We start from the raw sequence: 24,040 nt of genomic DNA on the forward strand, positions 1-24,040 counted from the left end.
AGTTTGTTTGTTCTCCCTTTGAGATAGAGCAGCATTATTTGTCTAGTACCTTGTCTAAAGGTCTCAGAACTTGTCCATGTAAGGCGCTGAACTAGACTGACTGTTGAAGACAGGTTGTGAACTATAGGCTACTACCAGTAGAGCTACTCAGTTCCTTCGGAGTGATGATGCTGTTTACATTATCATTAAATCGTTAAAAAGAAACGAGCACGATGGTTGCACAAAAATGGCGGTTCAAGAAAAAAGTTGGCTGTCAGTATATTCCATATCAGTACTTATCTGAAAGAGATAACCTGTATAGTTTTCACAAATGTGGTGCGTAAAATGGTGTCAGATAGGCAGAACTCAGGAAGGGAGACATCAGCCCTGCAGTGGATGATATTAAAGGAACTGGAGTTGCCGTCTGGCAAATGACGTTCCCTGCAGTATAAGTCTGAAAAGTTGGGAAGTTGAGTACGCTTGGTCCGGGAGGACTCGGGCTGAGTCGAGACAGGCTAGTAGATCCAGGCTGGATTGTGCTGTCTGCCCCGGGGTTCTGTTTTTTCCATTTGGTGCGTCTGTTTTGAAACCAGATTTTAACCTGTGTTTCTGTAAGGCTGAGGGCCAGAGCAAGGTTGAGGCGCTCACATACTGACAGATAACGAGTTGAGCGGAATTTATTCTCCAGGGCCACTAGTTGCTCATACGTGAAGGCAGTTCTAGCTCGTCTTGGTTTCGCACAGCCTGGTTCTGCTCGGCGGCGTTTTTGTCTGGGTGCTGTGTGATCAGACTTCGATTCCAATTCAGTAGCAGTCTGGTCTTTGTCTGATTCAGGTTGCGTCGGATTTTTATCCTCTTTAAATGGATGAAAGTTTCCATGGGGTTCTAGAGACTCTTGTGAGGTATTAGCGTTGGAATGTGTGTCTTGCTCCCAATCACTTTCATCTGCAAACAAGCATTTAAAATTATATCAGCCAGATAAGTTTTGAAATGCATTGTGACATGATAGTCTTTAACCCCCTGTTTTTTCTGCTGCTTTAAGCAAACATGCATGCATCCTATCTTAATTGGGGTTAAAGCTGAACCTTATTTTAAATTAACCTAATGCACCATAAATCCTATTGTGTTTAAGGCTAGATAACCCTGTTTTTTCTTTTCATTTCAGATTTATTTTCAACAAATCATTTTTTTTAAATCATGAAAATTTCAGCCTATTCCTCAACAATATACACCAATCTTTTCTTTTAATTATAGGTCACTTGAATGCTCCTATAGAATACAAGAAAACTTCACATTGGGGTCTAGAAGATTTGGTCATTGGACGGGGTAGAAATTCAGCGCTGCCCGAAACGTGTGACACCTACCACTGTTGATATGTTTTCACTGCCGCTACATATGAGGTGGCCTCTTGCACGAAATTCACTGTCACTTTTTTTCGAGCGGACCAGAAATCGGACATAATTGGGGCAGTATTGCGGCGGTGAGCACTCCAGAGGGGCAGAAGTGGAAGCTGGATGGAGTCTCCGCCACTGTCAGTCATCAGCCTGAGGCTGGTGATGCCATGACACCTGTGTGTCACTACGTCGCTCCCCTTCACTTAAAGGGGAGCGCAGCTGCGAGCTCCGAGATTATTTTAGTTAGGTCCACTGGGCCACCAGGGAGGGTTTCGGCTGGGCCAGCGGCCCGGCACCCAAGAGGGTGCCAGGCTGACTGTTGGCGGCCCGGCCGAACCCAGGGTTATAACTGTCGGGCCGACTTGGCAAGCGCCCTCCCCTTGAATTAGCGCCGTACAGCCATGTTGCACACATTTCGAACACAGTGCACCGACAGAAAAAGCTGTCGGCAGCCCGAAGATTTTTTGCCCTGAATTTCGATGAAGGTGCGGGAGATCGGAGGTGTGCGCATTGATGACACACTTAGGAGGGGTCGGCAGCAGCGGGGCAGAAGTGGGGACCGCCGAAAAAAACACCTAAGAGAATTTTGCCAGTGGCGGCCATTCGACATGGCAGCCATTCGACTCCGCCGTGTGGCCACCGCTTTCCGACTGTATGAGCCATTTTCGGGAGGGTGAATTTCATCCCCTGCGTTTCTAAGATATTTTCACCTCACATAAAATTGCAGCTTAGAAGGCTTATTTTATAACAGAGTGGTAGCTCAATGCATTAGAATCCCATCAAAAAAGTTGAGTTGATTAATTCTATTATAAAGGAACTGGACAAATATCCAGTTATGAAAGGGCACTGCCGTCTATAGGGATACTTATAAATATAGATGATCAAACACTCCATAAAGTGCAAAAGCTTCAGTCATATTGAAACCGCAGGAATGTTATCTGCAGAATGCAATATGGTTGATTATTAGATTTAGACCTGGGGGTAGAATGCAGGTGTAAAATGGGCACAGTGAGGGCCAATTTCAGGGAGCAATGCTCTGCGTCCAAACAGTGCCAAGGGTATGGGTGCCACCATATTCGCATAGGCGGCTGCTCAGGTGCCTGCCGAAATAGGCATTAGGCCCCTTTTATATGTAAAGAAGCAGCCCAGCACTTGCTTCAGGATCCCAGCACCAAATTGGTGAGTGATGAGCAGGGCAGGCTCCGTTCCAGCTCCGCTCAGGATTCTTCAGCAATCGCTGTAGTCTAAGCAACGACCGCCACCAAAAAATAACTTTAATACACATGTTCCTCTCGGCTCCGAGCACTCCCGAGGGCTGCTGTCAGCCCTCGATCAGCCCTCCTCCATTATCCTTCCATCCGTCTCACAGGACTTACGTGAGGGTCACAACCGGAGAGGTAGGCAGCCTGATATTAGAATGCTGGCAATGGGCAAGCTGCCTCTGGAGACGCAACAAACACCATCAGCTCACTCAAATTATGAAATGGGGCCCAATTTTGGTTGAGCCTCGGGCCTGTCAGCTGGGTTGTGTGCCATCGCTTAAGCACTTGAAAACATGGCATAGCCAATTTTATCCCCTGGAGTTTTTCCAGTTGATTGTTTTAGAAGCCAGAGAGGAATTTTACAAAAGCACAGATTAATTATGTGGTTTATCGGGCATAATTCTATTTTTTATACCAAGCAAAAACATATATTTACATATTCAAAGTGAGATATTTTTCAAAATTGTATATTGTACTGTTATGGCTTTTGGCAGATCGATTTCAATGCAGGCAAGTGTGAGGTCATCAATTTTATTATAATTTTTATTTATATCGCGCCTTTAACATAGTAAAATGTCCCAAGGCGCTTCACAACAGTGTTACAGACAAACATAAATTTGACACCGAGCCACAGAAGAAATTAAGGCAGATGATCAAAAGCTTGTTTAAAGAGGTAGGTTTTAAAGAGCATCTTAAAGGAGGAAAGAGAGGTAGAGAGGAGTAGAGGTTTATGGAATAAGTTCCAGAGCTTAGGGCCCAGACAGCTGAAGGCACGTCCACCAATGGTTGAGCAGTTATAATGAGGGATGTTCAAGAGGCTAGAATTTGAGGAGCACAGACATCTTGTGGGATTGTGAGGCTTTAAAAGATTACAGAGATAGGGAGGGGCAAGTCCATGGAGTGATATGTAAACAAAATTTTGGACCATAACAGGATAGTTCTGAGTATATAAATGGTAAAAATCAAGAAATAGTAAAAGGTCCAAAGAGATTTAGTGTTCATGCGCACAGATCACTAAAATGTAGCAGTCAGGTACAAAAAATAATCAAAAAGGCTAATGGAATGTTAGCCTTCATAACTAGAGGGCTAGAATATAAAGGAAATACATTTGCTACAGCTAAACAAAGTCCTGGTTAGACCACATCTGCAGTGCTGTGCACAGTTCTGCATAGCAAAGGATATATTGGCCTTGGAAGGAGAACAGTGCAGATTCACCAGAATGTTACCAGGGCTCCAAGGGTTAGATTACATAAACTCAGCTTGTATTCCCTGGAATATAAAGGTGATTTGATTGAGGTTTTTAGGATTTTAAAGGAATTGATAGGGTAGGTAGAGAGGAACTTTTCCACTGGTGGGGTGGATGTCTAGGACAAGAGGACATAACCTTAAAATCAGGATACAGATCAGCCATAATCTCATCAAATGGCAGAATAGGCTCGAGTTCCTATGTCCTATGTTTTGTGGAATCTTTCACAGCATAATACATCAAGTTACAGTTCACCTACATTCTGTAGATCATGAGACTTTTAATGTACATTTGGGCAGGATACTGTTCATGAGATAGATGTAGATAAAGAAGTCTACTCAGCCTAATTTAGCTGCTCCATCCAGGAGGAGAAAAAATGCAGTCTCTCCACCACATCATTTAACTGAAAGTTTTCAGAGTTTTTGCCTTCAGTATCCCACCTGGAAGTCCATTCCATATGTTAATCACTCTATGTGTAAAGGATTTAGAAACATAGAAACATAGAAAATAGGTGCAGGAGTAGGCCATTCGGCCCTTCGAGCCTGCACCAACATTCAATATCATGGCTGATCATTCCCTCGGTACCTCTTTCCTGCTTTCTCTCCATACCCCTTGATCCCTTTAGCCGCAAGGGCCATATCTAACTCCTTCTTGAATATATCCAATGAACTGGCATCAACAACTCTCTGCGGTAGGGAATTCCACAGGTTAACAATTCTCTGAGTGAAGAAGTTTCTCCTCATCTCAGTCCTAAATGGCCTACCCTTATCCTAAGACTGTGTCCCCTGGTTCTGAACTTCCCCATCATCGGAAAAATTCTTCCCGCATCTAACCTGTCCAGTCCCGTCAGAATCTTGTATGTTTCTATGAGATCCCCTCTCATCCTTCTAAATGCCAGTGTATAAAGGCCCAGTTGATCCAGCCTCTCCTCATATGTCAGTCCCGCCATCCCGGGAATCAATCTGGTGAACCTTCGCTGCACTCCCTCAATAGCAAGGACGTCCTGCCTCAGATTCGGAGACCAAAACTGAACACAATATTCCAGGTGAGGCCTCACCCAAGGCCCTGTACAACTGCAGTAAGACCTCCCTGTTTCTATACTCAAATCCCCTAGCTATGAAGGCCAACCTACCATTTGTCTTCTTCACCGCCTGCTGTACCTGTATGCCAACTTTCAATGACTGATGAACCATGACACCCAGCTCTCGTTGCACCTCCCCCTTTCCTAATCTGCCGCCATTCATATAATATTCTGCCGCCTTGTTTTTGCCCCCAAAGTGGATAACCTCACATTTATCCACATTATACTGCATCTGCCATGCATTTGCCCACTCACCTAACCTGTCCAAGTCACCCTGCAGCCTTTTAGCATCCTCCTCACAGCTCACACCGCCACCCAGCTTAGTGTCGTCTGCAAACTTGGAGATATTACACTCAATTCCTTCATCTAAATCATTAATGTATATTGTAAAGAGCTGGGGTCCCAGCACTGAGCCCTGCAGCACTCCACTAGTCACTGCCTGCCATTCTGAAAAGGGCCTGTTTATCCCGACTCTCTGCTTCCCGTCTGCCAACCAGTTCTCTATCCACGTCAGTACATTACCTCCAATACCATGTGCTTTGATTTTACACATCAATCTCTTGTGTGGGACCTTGTCAAAAGCCTTTTGAAAGTCCAAATACACCACATCCACTGGTTCTCCCTTGTCCACTCTACTAGTTACATCGTCAAAAAATTCCAGAAGATTTGTCAAGCATGATTTCCCTTTCATAAATCCATGCTGACTTGGACCGATCCTGTCACTGCTTTCCAAATGCGCTATTTCATCTTTAATAATTGATTGCAACATTTTCCCCACTACTGATGTCAGGCTAAGTGGTCTATAATTACCCGTTTTCTCTCTCCCTCCCTTTTTAAAAAGTGGTGTTACATTAGCTACCCTCTAGTCCATAGGAACTGATCCACAGTCGACAGACTGTTCGAAAATGATCACCAATGCATCCACTATTTCTATGGCCACTTCCTTAAGTACTCTGGGATGCAAAGTATCAGGCTGCATCCTGCTTGATAGATCTCAATATCAGCATTTTATTAGTTTGAACCAGTGCTCCTTTGTCCTTATGTTAAGGTGTAATTTGAAGTGGTGTTCAGCATTTGACTTTGACACCATTTACTATCTTATATGCCTCTGTGAGTTCTATTAGCTGCTTCTTTTCAGAGCTGAAAACTCCAAGTTTTCCAGCTTTTCCTATAGTTCACTCTTCTGACACTAAGGCCCTGAAATTCAGTACCGCTGGAAAGCTGGTGCTCCCCCCACCTTTTTGTGGCCATTAGTGCTGACATTTTTTCGTGGCTGGGCCACCCTATATTCAGCTCCAAAAGTGAACAAATGGGTTCCAGCGCTAATGAACACTTCCAAGGTGGATTTTTCAACAGTGTAGCTGTCTTAATTTGAGCGTTATCGTCACTGAGAAATTCAGCATGCAAGTAAGGGTTTCTAATGAGACAGCTGCTCCCTGTCCTTTTTAAAAGCCAGGGTTTGCAGCAAGGCCCTGAAGGGGGAAGGAGTTTGGAAAGATGGCTGGAGTAAGAGGTGCAAGGAGCGCCAACAGGTTCGCTGATGTGGAATTGGAGACACAGATGGACGGTGTGGAGGACAGAAGAAGAATACGGTTTCCTGACATGGGAGACCTGGCAGACAGGCAATACATAATTCATGGAGGGAGATGTCAGGCACCTCCATATATGTGAGGACGCACCTTCCCAAGAGGGTGCTGGCAAGTCTGCACCCAGCCCTTCCAGGCTCAGAGGTGTTCCGTGGGCGTCCTAGAAGGACAGCTGTAGGTCCCAGACAACAACCACAACAGCCTTCCTGGACCCATAATGCAGCCACAGGGATGACAGTTAGGCGTGGCGTTAGGGTATTCACGCGTAACAGGTGTTATAGTGAGATGCACAGGGGTAAAATTGATAACTGTATTATATTGTTCTTTATGGTCTGTTTTTGCAGTGATTTGGATAATTGTATAAATCTTTATTTTTGGCACATAAATCTGGCCAGGGGTTTCATCTGGGAGTGGGCAATTCTGTGTTAAGGCACTCTGTGATGGCCGTTGAAAGTGTTGCTGAAGGGTCATGTGTGGATGGGATTCTCTGAAGTGAGCAGCTATGAGACGCAGCTGCACCTCCCATTCCAGGGTTGTGATGGGGATGACGCCTCCTAGCTCTGGGGCGACAGGGATCCTCCTCCTCCTCCTCCTCCTCCTCTTCCTGCGCCTCCTCCTCCTCCTCCTCCTCAAGTGGTACTGCTGGCTCGACCTCCAGCGGCTGTCCCCTCATGATGGGCAGGTTGTGCAGCATGCAGCAGACCACGACGATTAAGGAGACCCATTGAGGAGAGTACTGCAAGGTACCACCAAAGCGGTCCAGGCACTGGAACCTCTGCTTGAGGATGCCGATGCACTGCTCGATGATGCACCTGGTGGCACAATGAGCGTCGTTGTTTGCATGCTCTGGCGCTGTCCTGGGGTTCCGCAGTGGAATGAGCAGCCAAGTGGACAGGGGATATCCCTTGTCCCCAAGCAGCCAACCACAATCCTGATTCGGGCTGGTGATGACGGCGGGCACACTGGTCTGGTGCAGAATGAACAAATCATGGCTGCTGCCTGGGTACCTCACATCAACTGCCAGGATCCGATGCTGGTGGTCACACACGAGCTGCACGTTCAGAGAGTGAAAGGCTTTGCAGTTGACAAAGATCTCTGGGTGATGATGTGGCACCCTCAGCCCAACGTGTGTGCAGTGAATGGCACCCTGCACCCTCGTCTGCGTTGGCCACCTCCCCTGGCAGCTGCCTGCTGGCCATCTCCCTGGTCCTCCTCATTCTCGGGCTCTTGTGGAGGCTCTCGCTGGAAAGGCTCCTCTCCCAGTATTTGGATGGGGGGTGGTGGGGGGTGGGGGAGGGAAGGGCGGGGGCAGCATCCCTCACCCTCCTCCTTATGCCATCTCTCTCCTGGCCACCCTCTCTAGCTGCAGGTCTGCGCACGTCTGCACGCCCTTCTCTTGGTTGTGCAGCCATGGTTGCTGTCTCCCTTGCGCGCTGCCTCTCTGCACGGTGCTGATGGCAACGCCTTCTCCTGCGTGCCACCCTGTGTCTGACCAGGTAAACGAGGTGTCGCCCTCCCAACACTCCTCCCATCCTCAGGGTCTCTGCATCCCACAATGAGGCCTACAGGCCTCCACTAAACAGGCAGCAGATTTAATGAAGCAAAAACAATCACTACAATGTATTCAAATCAAAACTTAATTAAAATATTTTCCTGCCAAAGAACCCCGATCCCAGCAACACTCCAGCGGTGTTGCATTCGAGCACCGACTCGAATATCTGGCGTGGCACTACCTTTTTTAGCTGAAAATCCAGGTGGTGTCCATTTTCCATCGGCCCACCCGCAGCTTCCCTTACCGCACTAATCTTCTCCTTTAGTCTGGCTTCACCCGCCGTTTTCGGCGGAAGTGAGCACCGTTGAAACCACCCCCCCCCCCAAGCTGAATATGACTCGGGGAGGGAAAAGTCTTCAACCACGGCGGCCGATCGATTTTTTTGGTTGACCGCCCAAACTCCGCGGTAGCCGTCCCTTCGGGGACAATGAATTTTGGCCCCTAGGGATCAGTCTCATGGCTCTTCTTTGTATCATCTTTAGGGCTGAAATGTCTACATTGTGTCTCTATGAATAGAACTGGACTCAAGATGTGGTCCCTTGCTGCTCCTGAATGTTCTCTATTGTTTTGGCCATATAGTTCAACATTCTATTTGTTGCTCCACAGTTAATGGACATAAAACCTCTACACGTCTTTCAACTTCAGGTATCCTCTGAATATGACCAGTTTGAACTTCTGAATCCAAATTGCTGATTTAAAGTAGAAACAGTAGTGGTCCTTGAGGCACTGCACTCAACATTTCCCTCACCCCAACATCACTCCCATAGCAAGTATTTGCTGCTTCCTACCCCTCAGCAAATGTCTTATCTATTCTCAAGTTTAAACTTAGACCTAGAAAGTGGCCTCCTTAGAGCCTTCTGTCATCTAGCGCGGCGAAATGAACGACTCCCGCTAAATTCGGCAGGAGGTTTGCGCTGGTGTTAGGAGATTGGGCACAACGTCCTTCGCCCGGAGATCATGACGTCATCGCCGAGCGCATCACCCTAGACCCGAACTTCGGTTCCTCCCCCTGCAACATCACCTGGCGAAAACACCGGCAGTTGCAGGATGGGTTAAGCGGGAGGCCAGGCACTTCGGGGGGAGGTGCAAAACGTAAAGGCAAGGTGTACGAGGTAACTGAAAAAAATTCAAAAATGGTGTCTGTCAATTCTTATCGATCAGCCTGGCACTCGGCTGCAGTGCATCAGGTAGATTGGGCAGGATCGCTGCTGCCATCGGGGACCAGGTAACTGTTTCCTATGCAGAGCCTGCAGCGAAGGCCCTTCCCTTTAAGGAAGGGACGGAGCCTCCGAACGCGGCAGTGCTGCACAGCTAACGCCCCACCTGCGGCCTGTTGCATTCCAGGAAGGAAGCGGAGGGCTTGATTTAGCACTCCACTTCCTTCCTGGAGCGCAAACCCCGACTTTTTAAAAAGTTGAAAATCATTAGCGCCTGGCTTTTAAAAGTTAGTGCCCAAACGGGACGCTCCCGAATGTCTCCCCCTTAACTCCCTAATGCTCTCACACAGATAAGAAGGTGTTCTGGGTGTGTAGGTACACTACATCACAGCAAGGAACTCCATAAAGGAAGAAACAGAAAATTTAATGAGAAACAGGGTAGCGGGAGTAGGAATAATGATAGAAATCAGGAGGGGCAAATGAGTGAAAATATGTGTACCAGAGAGAAAGAGGGGGAAAAAGAGACTAGATACATGACTACAACCCTGGGCATTAGGAAAAAGGCAAATCACGCCAAAAGGATAAGAGACACAGGAACATATAAAGTCAAAGTTAACCAGTGACTGTGCTATTTAGCATTAATTACTATACAAGGGGAGGCTTACACAAACATTTTAAGATAATCGCAAGAGTGGTGGCCCAATAGGTAAATTACCAAGCAAGGACTGCTGCAAATTCTAAACACAGTGTAATCAAAGCTTTCATTCCTTGGTTATCTCGCTTGCATCAATGTATCTTGTATAAAGTTTAGGTCCTTAGTACACAACCCCGACAGGTATGATCAATCAATTTCTGTAACAAATTGCATTTTGAAAGCTCATATCACCCAAACCGAACTGTTTTTAAAGAACACATTAACTTAGATCTAATTTCATTAATCGTTGTGTAACGTTTAACCTCTTGTAACGCTCATTTTAATTCAGAGGATGAAAAGTATTCTAAGGGTTGCTATTACAGGATCAAACTATCTAGACTACGCTTGATCTGGATATTTAGTCACAGAAAAGTACCATATTGTACAGTGTTTTCTATTTTTCCCATTTAATCATTATCACTTACTTCTATTTCCTTGGTGTTATTTGTCTTTATTTCCCTTTCCTTGTTTTCTGTTTTACTTTATATTTACGTAGATCCCTGTTGTTTAATAAACTAATTATTGTATAAATTCTGAACCTATTGAGTTCACCCCTCATCCCCATCGGTTCGCTCAACCATTGGTCACTTAGCGTCATGAGTATTTTTTGTCTTCATTACCTCCTGGAAATTACCCGGGGACCACGAATCAGTGGGATGTTGGACCCATTTGTACTGATTGTAGTGCAATATATTGAGAATTGTCACGGCAAAATCCTACAAAACACAGCATGCTACAAAGTGGCAGTAATGAAAACGTGAAAACATAGATTGCTTATTCTACATTTCTTGTGTTTAACTCCGTGCGGCACCCCGCGCCCCCCCCCCCCTCCCTCCGTGGTATTTTCAAGCTGTTATAACTAATTGGTGAGGGTATAGATTATGTTTGGGTCAGTTAAAAATTACAGAATCAATTGTAATGGATGCTTTTCTAACAAAGTTTAAAATCAACCAACAACGTACGTCTGGACTTGCTCCATTGAAAATTACCCGCAAGTGCTCAGATCGCGAAATGTGCGTTAGTATTCGTCTAAAAGCTGCCCATCTTGAACAGGCGTGTTGTGTGTGAGAGGGAGATGTCAAGAACGCCATCGTTTCAGAGCAATGGTCAGAAATCGGATTTGTGGCTAGTGCTGTTTCTGTTATTTCACCAGTGGAAAACCATGTATTGTAAATTCGGGTACTTGAGTGGAAGTGCACAGCAGTACTTGAGCATCATGTTGGACTGCATGTTCGCTCCTCTCCCCCAAGGTACAAAAGTAAGATTTTAATAACGACATAGTTTATCACACGTTCAGTAATTGCATAGTTTATCATTCAACTTGGGGTATTATAACAGATCGTGGGTTTATAGGTCTTTTTTTGTTTTGAAAGGGATGTAAGGAGGACACGGTCAAATGCACTGATCGCATCCCGATTGGGGCGAAGCTTAGCAATACTTAAAGACAGATGGCGAGTTATGACAAGGTACGCGGAAAAGTGTCCAAATCTACACCAGCCACGATGTGCAATTAGAGTTTCAGATTTTAACAGATCGATAATGCCATCTATTAAAGGTAAGTTTTAATCGAAAAATATTTGGACCTTCGATCTGCTTCAGACTCGCCTTTTCACGGCTGTACCTGCAAGCTGTTGGAAGGAGATATGCACAAGTCAGTAATAGGATATCGATCATTTGAGCAGCGGCATCCTCTATGGGACGATTTAAACAATTACCCAGGCTCTCTCCCAGTGCCAATCACACCCAGCAAAGAGCTGTTATTGAACAACTGTAATTGTTTTTCAAGATATAACAAGTAGTGTATGTCATATTTATGATTTCGGTGGATTTCACGATAAGAACACGAGGTGGAATATTAAATTAAAATGCACTAAATATGGGATGGCGCATAAGTGATCATCGCAAAATTATCTTGAAACAAAATTGCTGTTTCTCATTTCAGCCCATGCCTTCCATAGTACATGCGGTCATGCATACATGTAAGAAGAGCAGCTACATTTTGCATAGACTTAACCGAACCTTTCCATTAAAAAAAAACGCAGATATTGAGCTAAAATATGATGTATCTGACTCACAATTAATTTCAGTTACTACTCTTTATCGCGCGCTGGAAAGTAAATAAGCCTAAAGTTATGTAGTACTGTCAGTAAACAAATACTCTTCTCTGCCCATAAAGCTATAACGTTCCTTCTGCAACTAACTTCTTAATTTTATACATTCATAATGACATCTGGCTCTGGGTTGGTTTAGAAGCGCATGGGTTAGCAAGTAGATGTTCTAGTTATTCATCTAATAACGTTATTTTCTTTGGAAGGTCAGGATAAAATAATAACATAGACTAAAACAAGATCCGCGCAATTTCGTTAAAGATTTCAATAAAAGGTCCAGCAAAAGGACAATGTAACTTTGGTACAATTACTGCAAAGAGCTATTAATGCTATTAGTTTTGTTGTTGAAACATCGTGACGCTGACTGGAGATTAGACCATGTATTATTTACTCACCCGAATCGGTGCCGATTTGGTTGCTGTTCTTTTCAGCACTTAGTTTTACACCTGTCTCCTTTAAACTCTGTTCTCCACTCGAGAGTACGGGCGTATCACTGCTTTCATTTGGCCCATTCTCTCGCAGCTCAAACGGCTGGGACTTGCCTGTAAATTTTTGGGGGTCGAGTATATCTATGATGGAGAAGGATATTTTGTGAATGGGGGCCATCTCTTCCCCACTGTCGGGGCACTCGAACATTGCCTTCTTCCACTTTAGATACTGTCCAGCAGAGAGAGCTTGTGCCACAAATCAGACAAGACAGCGATTTTGTCACAAACGCTGCGGGAATGCACACAAGAATTCACTTTGGAATTAAAATAGATTTTCAAGAGAATGCCGTTCACTTCGCAATTCACAGCTGACACTAAAATTATTAGCTAATACTTTAGGCTTACAAGCATCAATTAATGATGGATTGATCCGATATCAGGTCTGCTCGCCTTTTTAAAAAAAACAAATTGCTGTGCCTCTACATGAAGGTGTAACCTCTGCACCGGCGCGTGTACTGTGGGACTTCTCTCCTAGTTTGAAGCTGGTCTGTTGGTTGTCTGGGTACCGTGACAGAGACTAATAACAGCGCACGTGGTACAGAGCCCAGCAGCAGATCAGCTATTAACACTACAGAGGCCTTTGGATATTCATCGGCTGGTTCGCCACGTGTGATTACAATAATAGTTTAGCTGAACTTCAAACGGATTTCTACTGACATCACAATATACAGAAAACAAAGGTTTCTTTTGTTTGACGACACTTAATTTCAGTTAACTGTTGCAGTAAATGCAGAATGTGTTAAACCATTTAACACAAAATACTTCCTATAGTTTTTTTGTTAATGTTGTATAGTCCATCAAACGTTATTTGATGGATATTCAGCATGGAACATTCTTTAACACCATTACCCTTTTATTTACAGTAGAATATGCAAGTTTAAGTGACATGCATAAAATATTTAATGTTATGTTTTAATTACATTTTCACTCATTTGAAATCCCCATTTGAAATCAAAGGTGGAGTATGCATAGCAATTAATTTGATTACATTATTTTTTAACTAAACTGTGGTCTTGCTGTTAACTATTTCCACATTTCAGATGCCACGTACTGTAGAGATGTGCTAATGTACTGCGAGGTCGAAGGTATTGGCATTTCTACACCCCTCCTTTCCTTTGTATACAGTTTGTTGTTAGACATGGAACAATACTTTGTGGATAGTTTGGCTTTAGGTCTGCACAGAGCTGAGGAATTTCAGCTGCCTTGTCGAGACTTTTCTTAAGGTAAACTCAGATTATTCACACATTACTTCAATACCTTAAAGCTGTAGGAGGATGAAAATGAAATAATCGCTCGCCCTGAAACAACACAAATATGAATTTATTTCTGCCACACAAAGACATAATACTTTTGGCCACTGTTCTTTATAAAGTTGTCTGCTTACTGGCACAGCCTCAAAAACGATACATCCTTCGCTCGGTTCAATGAACCATTGTATGAATGAGTAGGTACGTTTGACTAGCGGAAGGCATTTCAAAATAACCAGCAGAGCTATGTTTTAATGGTGTGTCCCCTAGCTTGTGTTCATTGACCGCCTTTTCCTCCGTTGTTATTGAAATGAAGTGGATTTACTTTGAAATAACCTGTTGTGGATAGCGTTTTAAACGTCGCGTAAAAATGTTCTAAAATCCATTCGATCCAGCCCATCTGGGACTTCTTGCAAATCAGCGGAACAATTCATGTTGCACTTTAACCGTCCATCCGGCACAGCAATTATACCCTATTGTCCGCTGTAATTACATGGATCTTTTAAAAAACATTATGTAGATCAATTCATTTGCATCTGATAATACCTTTTAGAGGCGTTCCCAGACGGATGGAAATACAGAGAGCTGGAGGATATATCACATGTCAATGTTATAGCCATCCTGCACCCAGCTGGCATTGCAAATAAAGCTTCGACGCAACCTTACACCCAATTTTGACTAACTTCTCGACACTCCTGTTTTCTTTCAATGTAACTATAACATATAGTTAAAAATAAGAGTATCGCAAGCGTTCCTTGAATATGCAGCATAAAGTTGAATGTATATAACATGCAGCGAATCTGACTATTTATAACGTGTCGGGCTCCTTGTTCCTTTTTAAATCGCATAATTCAGTCGAGGATGACCAGACGCAGCGACGCTGAACTGTCTAATAACAAATTATACTGAACTGTGGTATCACCACATATTCCTCGGGCATCACATCATTAGTTCGGAGTGATGCAGTAGCAAGGTTCAGATACAAACTTTTTTTTTTCCAAATGTTCGTTCTCACAAGATATTTATGGAAATAATCTTGCAGAAACATTTAAGTACTTTCTTTTTCGATATTTGAATAGGATAAGGGCTGTGGATGTTCTTGCGTGTGAGGTCCCACTCGCGTTCAGTTAGCTTTAATACATGTCCCGGTACGTTTACAAGAGCTGGGATTGGTCTATTGGTACTCTGCACCCACAAGAATATCCAGTACTGCATTTAATGGAACATATTTTAACAAGTGAATCCACGAAACAGATACATACGTCAGGACATATTCAGGGCATTAAGACAACAATGAAGTGCTATTTCATGATAGTTCAATTACAAAATGAATTGATTCAAAATCAACGTAAAAGTCGATAATGTTGTTGTGGTCGAAAGATGTTGTTTCATTCTATATGCTAATGTAACCAGTTTCCTCTGCTGCCCCCTTATCCGAGAAATGTAATTAACAGTAAAAGGTTCTCCTACCTTTCTTTAGCTATTTGTTTTCATATCTTGTGCTAAGATTTCTATGTTTCTATGTTTCTATGCCATTCCCATCTGTGCATTTCTGGTCATTTAAAGTCGGGGTATTATGGACCGCACGTTACATCAACAGACAGCGCACGCATCAGATGAACGTTATAGTTGAAAGTCACATTGTCTATTTTGTTAGATTTTATAGGTTTCTTTAGAGGTTTGAATTATAAACGCAAAGACTATATGCATATATACACAATCATTCGCCGTTCTTTAAATGTTTAAGTTCGGCCTAACTTTAACAAGCGTTGCCCACCTTGGCAAGCTACCTAATGCGTCATGAAAAGCGAGGTTATTGATTTGTAGTTTTAGTTGCTGCTTATATTCAGAACTGCAGTCAAGTAAATTGAAGTTATTTTGTACAATCATCAGAATTCGCTTTTAACATGGTTAACAAATATTGCGATTCTTCCGGACAATTGGCACGGATTCACTGGAGACTACAAACTAAAAATCAATGTGTTGCCTTATTTTGGGGAATGTATGCTTTCCGTGTCAAGTTATGATGTTATTATAGAGAGTCCCGCCCAATATCAACTACGGTAATACCAAATATTTAATAAAATAATTTTCTTACAACTCCCGTTACATTACAGGTCATGCTGTTTAGTTACTGGCCAGATTACTTTTAGTGCGCTGCAACCATGCCACAGAAGTCCACAAAAGGTTCATTTTGAAAGTTATTTTCTGCAGAGTTGTGGTGAAATGTCCTGCTTTTGGCAGTTTTAAGTGGCTTTGCCAGGGCCAAAGGATTAGAATTCAATGTGAGTGCTGTCTTTAAATTGCTTTGACGCCAGGTGGGATTCAGACCTGACCTGTCCTGATGGCAGCTGATGGCTTGAAACAAGCTGGAATCAATATTCACAGCGGGTGTCCTCTGCTGATAAGACTGTCCAAGACAATGTTCACTATCAAAGTAGACAGCTGAGATATTACACTATTAGCGAAGTTGTTTTAAATAACTTGCTCAATCTCTTATTCTAGTTAATGAGTTTTACAGTATAGATACTATCGGCAAGAAGACAGAACCCCCCATTGCCGACAGCAATACGCAAAACCCTGTTGGAAATGATATTGTTCAGAAAGAGAAAATATAACGCAGTATAGAGACATCATCGCGAGAATGGGGCATACAGAGATTATTGACCTATAATTTATTAGCTGTAAAGGTTGTTTGCTGATTCCAGACAAAAATCGTTAGTTACTATATACATAGGTAAGAAACGTTATCTTGCTAATTACCATAAAGTGATTAATTACGTAATCATGGGGAAATTAATTAAAGTCTGTTCCCTTCTATCTTGACAGAAGTCTTGCGTAATATATAGCTTGCCTACTGTGTTCTTCATCCTAACATATAGTATATAATTTACTTATTTTCTTCTAATAACACAAATATTACGCCCTTGCCCAATGCCTCGTGAATTCGTGGTACTGGGACTTGTGTTCTGCCTGTTTGCCAAATGAATATAATGAATAGGTTCTATATTGCATTATCGTTTCATTGTTTTAAATGTTCTAATCACAAACTATTTATTATTCAAAGTTTGTTTAAAGTTTCGAAGTATATGCACGACAATTCTTAAGGCATTTTGTAGCAGCAATGTATCCCCTAAACTGCATTAAAGAGACATTCCACTATGTTTAGCACTGAAGTGTAAATCTCTCTGTCATAAACTATTATGAAATACGATTGCATTAATTTTAATGCGCTGTTGGTATAAATGCTCTACGTCTAATTCAATATGCGAAATAGTATATAATACAAGTTTTCTTACTAAGTTTTAATCGCACGCAGCAGATATTTCTGTAATATTATCGCTACTTTTAGCAGAGATTGCAGATTTCTGTATTATATGACACAACCCTCCGCCGTGGAGCAGTGCAAGTGGAGCGCGGATTGGACACCAAGCACAGTTATGGTTGTGCACCAATTATTGACTGGGGCTTTGGGAGGTAGCGTGAGCGCACGGTGCACTGGTATCTATAGTCCACTTCCTCTTTACTTGAATAACTAGGAGCACTTAACAAACTGCATCTCCCGGAATGCAGCGCGTTTCATTTTCCATGATGGCTGAATGGTGTAAGCCCGCAGGCAGAGTGAGAGGGGTGCTGTTAGATATTAGCGGGGTCCTATATGACAGCGGGGAAGGAGGAGGGGTTCCAATCCCCGGCTCCGCGGAAGCGGTGAAAAGGTGAGTGTTAAAGTTGCATTGGAAGTCTGTTCGCTCAGTGGGAGAGAGAAACTCCCCGGCATTGTATGTGGCAGATGTTAGGTGGCACGGCTTTGGTTCTTTGTCAGATACACAATGATCAAACATTGGTCTTGCGAGGATATTGTATGTACTGCTAACCCTCTTGGGATCGGACAGAATGGGATGGCAAGCTGTCTCCACCTCTTTAGTGGTTTGTGTGTGAACTACAAGTACTGGGTCTGCCAAATCATACTTCCTATTTCTGGCTGAAACTTTCAACGTATATCTCTAAACTTCACTTTTTCAATCTATCTACTACATTCCGAGAGATTTCCTTAAATGTCCACACTTTTAGCAGCTGTAGTGGTATCCAGGTGGGAATGCTTGTTGTAAAACCGTCTGAATCCAAAATGCCATGATAGTGTATTTGCAGGGAGGTGTTGCTACAGTTGTACAGGGCCTTGGTGAGGTCACACCTGGAGTATTGTGTACAGTTTTGGTCTCCTAACTTGAGGAAGGACATTCTTGCTATTGAGGGAGTGCAGCGAAGGTTCACCAGACTGATTCCCGGGATGGCGGGACTGACCTATCAAGAAAGACTGGATCAACTGGAGTTCAGAAGAATGAGAGGGGACCTCATGGAAACGTTTAAAATTCTGACGGGTTTAGACAGGTTAAATGCAGGAAGAATGTTCCCAATGTTGGGGAAGTCCAGAACCAGGGGTCACAGTCTAAGTATAAGGGGTAAGCCATTTAGGACCGAGATGAGGAGAAACTTCTTCACCCAGAGAGTGGTGAACCTGTGGAATTCTCTACCACAGAAAGTAGTTGAGGCCAATTCACTAAATATATTCAAAAGGGAGTTAGATGAAGTCCTTACTACTAGGGGGATCAAGGGGTATGGCGAGAAAGCAGGAAGGGGGTACTGAAGTTGCATGTTCAGCCATGAACTCATTGAATGGCGGTGCAGGCTAGAAGGGCTGAATGGCCTACTCCTGCACCTATTTTTCTATGTTTCTATGTTTCTCATTTAGTATTGCAAACCTCCACAATGTTGTTGTGGTTGAAATTAGTCGAACAATTCCAAATTTAAATAAAACAACAAAACTTTAAAAAAAATTATCTGCTGGTCACATACCAACAAGTCGGCCAAAATCCATTGAGTTATATCTTGGGGGTAAGGGTTGTAGTAATACCTGCCCTCCTGTAGGACTCCGAAAAATGGACCATGTACAGTAGACATCAAGTCGCTGGAGAAATACCACCAACGATGACTCGGTAAGATCCTACAGATTTCCTGGGAGGACAGATGCACCACCATTAGCATCCTCGACCAGGCCAACATCTCCAGCACTGAAGCATAACCACACTTGATCAGCTCCGCTGGGCAGGCCACATAGTTCGCACGCTAGATACGAGACTCTCAAAGCAAGCGCTCTACTCTGAACTCCTTCATGGCAAACAAGCCAAAGGTGGGCAGTGAAAACATTACAAGGACACCCTCAAAGCCTCCCTGATAAAGTGCAACATCCCTACACCCACCTGGGAGTCGCTGGCCAAAGTAACTGCCCTGAGTGGAGGAAGTGCATCCGGGAGGGCGCTGAGCACCTCGAGTCTCATCGTTGAGAGCATGTTGAAATCAAGCGCAGGCAGCGGAAAGAGCATGCAGCAAACCAGTCTCACCCACCCCTTCCCTCAACGACTATCTGTCCCACCTGTGACAGAGACTGTATTGGACTGTTCAGCCACCTAAGAACTCATGTTAAGAGTGGAAGCAAGTCTTCCTCGATTCTGAGAGACTGCCTATGATGATGATGACATCTTGGAAGATTGAAAGGAAACTCCATGATTTCAGAAAAACTACTTCATGTGACCTAAACACTGGTAGGGAGAGAAAAGTTGGCCAGGAGTCCAAATCCTGATTGCTATCTAGTTCCCCTGTTGGAAGTTGACATGGAGTTAGGACAGAATCAGACTTGCCTGTGATGACCACTTTCCTCCCACCCCATCCCAACCCAACCCACCCCACCCCATCCCAACCTAACCCCCAGTAAATGGGACACCAACATTTTCTTTTAAAGCAAAATACTGTGGATGCTGAAAATCTGAAATAATAATGACTTGTATTTATATAGAACCTTTAACATAGTGAAATGTCCCAAGGCACTTCACAGGAGTATTATGAGACAAAAATATTGACACTGAGCCACATAAGTAGAAATTAGGGCAGGTGACCAAACGCTTGGTCAAAGAGGTAGGTTTTAAGGTGCGTCTTAAAGGAGAGAGGCAGAGCGATTTTAGTCAGGGAATTCCAGAGCTTAGGGCCTAGGCAACAGAAGGCACGGCCACCAATGGTTGAGCGATTATAATCAGAGATGCCCAGGAGGGCAGAATTAGAGGAGCGCAGACATCTCTGGGAGGGAGGAGATTACAGAGATGGAGAAGGGTGAGGCCATGGAGGGGTTTGAAAACAAGGATGAGAATTTTGAAATTGAGGCATTGCTTAACCGGGAGCCAACCGGGGGGGGCGGGGCGGGGCGGGGGGGGGGCGGTGGGTGGGTGTTTGCTAGTGCTGTTGGGGAGGAGTTGGACTGATATGGCAGGGGGATGGGAACCTATGCAGGGAGACAGATGGAGGGGGGACTGAGGCAGAGGATAGAGGGGAGAGTAGGGGAAGTGGAGGGCAGAGAAACCCAAGGCAAAGAGCAAAAAGGGCCACATTACAGAAAGATTCAAAAGGGACAAAGTGTGTTAAAAAGACAGGCCTGTAGGCTCTGTGCCTCAATGCAAGGAGTATTCGGAATGGGGTGGATGAATTGACTGCGCAGATAGCAGTTAATGGATACGATGTGATTGGCATCACGGAGGCATGGCTCCAGGGTGGCCAGGGCTGGGAACTCAACATCCAAGGGTATTCAGCATTTGGGAAGGATGGACAGAGGGGAAAAGGAGGCGGGGTGGTGTTGCTGGTTAAGGAGGAAATCAATGCAATTGTAAGGAAGGACATTAGCCTGGATGATGTGGAGTCGGTATGGGTGGAGCTGCGGAATTCCAAAGGGCAGAAGGCGCTAGTGGGAGTTGTGTATGGACCGCCAGATAGTAGTAGTGAGGTTGGGGACGGCATCAGGCAGGAAGTGAGGGATGTGTGCGGTGGAGGTGCAGCGGTGGTCATGGGCGACTTTGATCTACATGTGGATTGGGCTAGCCTAGCTGGTGGCGGTGCGGTGGAGGAGGATTTCTTGGAGTGTGTTGGGAATGGTTTCTGGACCAGTGTGTCGGGGAGCTGGCCACCCTAGACTGGGTGATGTGTGATGGGAAGGGACTGATTGGCACTCTTGTTGTGCGAGGCCCTTTTGGTGGGGGGGGGGGGGGAGTGGCCATGGTGTGGTGGAGTTCCTTATTGAGATGGAGAGTGACAGGGTTGGTTCGGAGGCTGGGGTCCTGAGCTTGGGGAAGGGTGGCTTCGGTGGTGTAGGGTGTGAATTGGCTAGAGTAGACTGGCGGAGGATGCTTGGAGGGTTGGCGGTGGATGGGCAATGGCAAGCATTTGGAGATCGCGTGGATGGGCTTCGGCAGTTGTGCTTCCCTGTCTGGAGTAAAGATAGAGCTGGGAAGGTGGCTCAGCCATGGCTAACGGTGGAAATTAAGGATGGTGTTAAGACCAAGGAAGAGGCATGTGGATTGGCTAGAGGAAGCGGCGGGCCTGAGGACTGGGAGAGATTTGGAATTCAACAGAGGAGGACTGGGGGTTTGGTTGAGAGGGGGAAAGTAGAGTATGAGAGGAAGCTTGCAGGGAACATAAAAACTGACGGCAAAAGCTTCTATAAATATGTGAGGAGAGAAAGATTAGTGAAGACATATGTGGGTCCCTTGCAGTCGGATTCAGGTGAATTTGTAGTGGGGAGCAAAGAAATGACAGACCAATTGAACCAGTACTTTGGTTCTGTCTTCACAAGGGAAGATACAAGCGGCCTTCTGAATGTACTGGGGGACAGTGGGTCTGGTGAGAAGGAGGAACTGAAGGATATCCTTATTGGGTGGGAAATTGATGGGATTGAAGGCCGATGGATCCCCGGGTCCTGATAGTTTGCATCCCAGAGTACTTGGGGAGGTGGCTCTTGAGGTGGTGGATGCATTGGTGATCGTTTTCCAGCAGTCTATCGACTCTGGATCAGTTCCTATGGACTGGAGGGTGGCTAATGTAACGCCACTTTTTGGAGAAGGAGGGAGAGAGAAAGCGGGTAATTGTGGACCGGTTGGCCTGGCGTCAGTGGTGGGGAAAGTGTTGGAATCAATCATTAAGGATAGCAGCCTATTTGGAAAGCAGTGACAGGATCGGACCGAGTCAGCATGGATTTATGAAACGGAGGTCATGCAAGGGAATCTTCTGGAGTTTTTTGGGGATGTGGCTGGTGTAGTGGACGGGAGAACCAGTGGATGTGGTGTGTTCGGACTTTCGGAGGGCTTTTGACAAGGTCCCGCACAGGAGGTTGGTGTGCAGGGTCAAGGCGCATGGTATTGGGGGTAATGTACTGACGTGGATGGAGAGCTGGTTGGCAGACAGGAGGCAGGGAGTTGGGATAAATGGGTCCTTTTCAGAATGGCAGGCAGTTACTGGTGGGGTGCCGCAGGGCTCAGTACTGGGACCCCAGCTCTTTACAATATACATTAACGATTTGGATGAAGGAATAGAGTGTAGTATCTCCAGGTTTGCGGATGACACTGGACTGGGTGGCGGTGTGAGCTGTGGGGGGGACGCTGGGAGGCTGCGGGGTGACTTGGAAAGATTAGGTGGGTGGGCAAATGCATGGCAGATGCAGTATAATGTGGATAAATGTGAGGTTATCCATTTTGGGGGCAAAAACACGAAGGCAGAGTATTATCTGAACGGCGGCAGACTAGAAAAAGGGGAGGTGCAATGAGACCTGGGTGTCATGGTTCATCAGTCACTGAAAGTGGGCACGCAGGTACAGCAGGCGGTAAAGAAGGCAAATGGTATGTTGGCCTTCATAGCTAGGAGATTTGAATATAGGAGCAGGGAGGTCTTGCTGCAGTTGTACAGGGCCTTAGTGAGGCCTCACCTGGAATATTGTGTTCAGTTTTGGTCTCCTCGTCTGAGGAAGGATGTTCTTGCTATTGAGGGAGTGCAGTGAAGGTTCACCAGACTGATTCCAGGGATGGCTGGACTGTCATATGAGGAGAGACTGGATCAACTGGGCCTTTATTCACTGGCGTTTAGAAGGATGAGAGGGGATCTCATAGAAACATATAAGACTCTGATGGGACTGGACAGGTTAGATGCGGGAAGAATGTTCTCGAAGTTGGGGAAGTCCAGAACCAGGGGACGTAGTCTTTGGATAAGGGATAGGCCATTTAGGACTGAGATGAGGAGAAATTTCTTCACTCAGTGAGTTGTTGACCTGTGGAATTCCCTGCCGCAGAGACTTGTTGATGCCAGTTCATTGGATATATTGAAGAGGGAGTTGGATATGGCCCTTACGGTTAAGGGGATCAAGGGGTATGGAGAGAAAGCGGGAAAGGGGTGCCGAGGGAATGATCAGCCATGATCTTATTGAATGGTGCTGCAGGCTCGAAGGGCCGAATGGCCTACTCCTGCACCTATTTTCTATGTTTCTATGTTTCTACCGCCATGGGAGCACCCCTCAAAGGAAGCGGAGCACCGGAGACAGCGCTCTGCTTTCTTTGAGGGGCATACGGCCCAATTCTGCATCGGGGGTGGGACTTCCATGCTGGGTACCCCAATTGGAGCGAAGGGCAATTTCTAGCTGTCGAACTCTGATTTTCCCAGATGACCCTGGCTGTGCAACATAAAATCCTATTTTCTTTCCCTGTAGCCTTCTCACACAGCTTGTGTAACTTTAGTGGGCCCAAGTTTCCACAAGAAAAAAAAAGGCGCCCCTCTGAGCTGGGCGCCCGTTTTTCGCGCCTAAAACGGCGCCTAAAAAAATCCTCGGTATTCTCCACCTACTTACAGGTCCTCTGGCCCTCGGCGCAGCCAGCACGAGCTGAAAACAGCGCCGGGACCTCTGCACATGCGCGCTACAGTCGGCACGCAAGTGCAGTAGCTCCAGGCGCCGAACTGTGTGGGAGGTGCCCGAAGCACGCAGCCCCTAGACCTGGCCCAATGGCCTCACTGGGGCTGCGTGAATGAGGCTCCTCCCACGGCCAGCTCCTGCTCCCCCCCCCCCCCCCGCCCCCCCCCCGCCGACCAGACCCGACCCGGCACCCGCTCCGACCCGACACCCGCTCCCCCCCCCACCCCGACCCGAGACCCGACACCCTCTCCCACCCCCGCCCCCGACCCGAGACCCGCCACCCGCTCCCACCCCCCCACCCCGACCCGAGACCCGACACCCTCTCCCCCACCCCCCCGCCCCGACCCGAGACCCGACACCGATCCCCACCCCCCCCCCCCCGACCCGACACCCGCTCCCACCGCCCCGCCCCAACACCCGCTCCCCCCCCGCCCCCGGACTCGACACTCGACACCCCGCTCCCCCGCCCCGACC

The 24,040-nt window shown here is 45.6% G+C and overlaps 2 protein-coding genes across 3 annotated transcripts in view; one reads left to right on the forward strand and one right to left on the reverse strand.

Annotated features, from left to right (window-relative positions):
• Nucleotides 1-304: 304 nt before the first annotated feature.
• Nucleotides 305-12,695, reverse strand: nkx1.2la (NK1 transcription factor related 2-like,a). Its single transcript, XM_070875012.1, has 2 exons — nucleotides 12,455-12,695; nucleotides 305-924 (listed from the first exon to the last, which is right to left on the reverse strand). The coding sequence occupies exons 1-2, from the start codon at nucleotides 12,693-12,695 to the stop codon at nucleotides 305-307; spliced, it is 861 nt and encodes a 286-aa protein (XP_070731113.1).
• A 4,634-nt stretch (nucleotides 12,696-17,329) lies between these two features.
• Nucleotides 17,330-24,040, forward strand: part of lhpp (phospholysine phosphohistidine inorganic pyrophosphate phosphatase) — a 180,035-nt gene continuing 173,324 nt past the window's right edge. Inside the window, exon 1 of one of the 2 annotated variants that reach the window (XM_070875013.1) lies at nucleotides 17,330-17,510. In XM_070875013.1, coding sequence (XP_070731114.1) covers nucleotides 17,362-17,510 — 149 coding nt within the window. In that variant the 5' untranslated portion in view covers nucleotides 17,330-17,361. The remainder of the gene's footprint in view (nucleotides 17,511-24,040) is intronic. The other variant, XM_070875015.1, reaches the window with a different exon arrangement.

Source organism: Pristiophorus japonicus, chromosome 3 (assembly GCF_044704955.1).
Source record: "Pristiophorus japonicus isolate sPriJap1 chromosome 3, sPriJap1.hap1, whole genome shotgun sequence".
NCBI classification, from domain to species: domain Eukaryota; kingdom Metazoa; phylum Chordata; class Chondrichthyes; family Pristiophoridae; genus Pristiophorus; species Pristiophorus japonicus.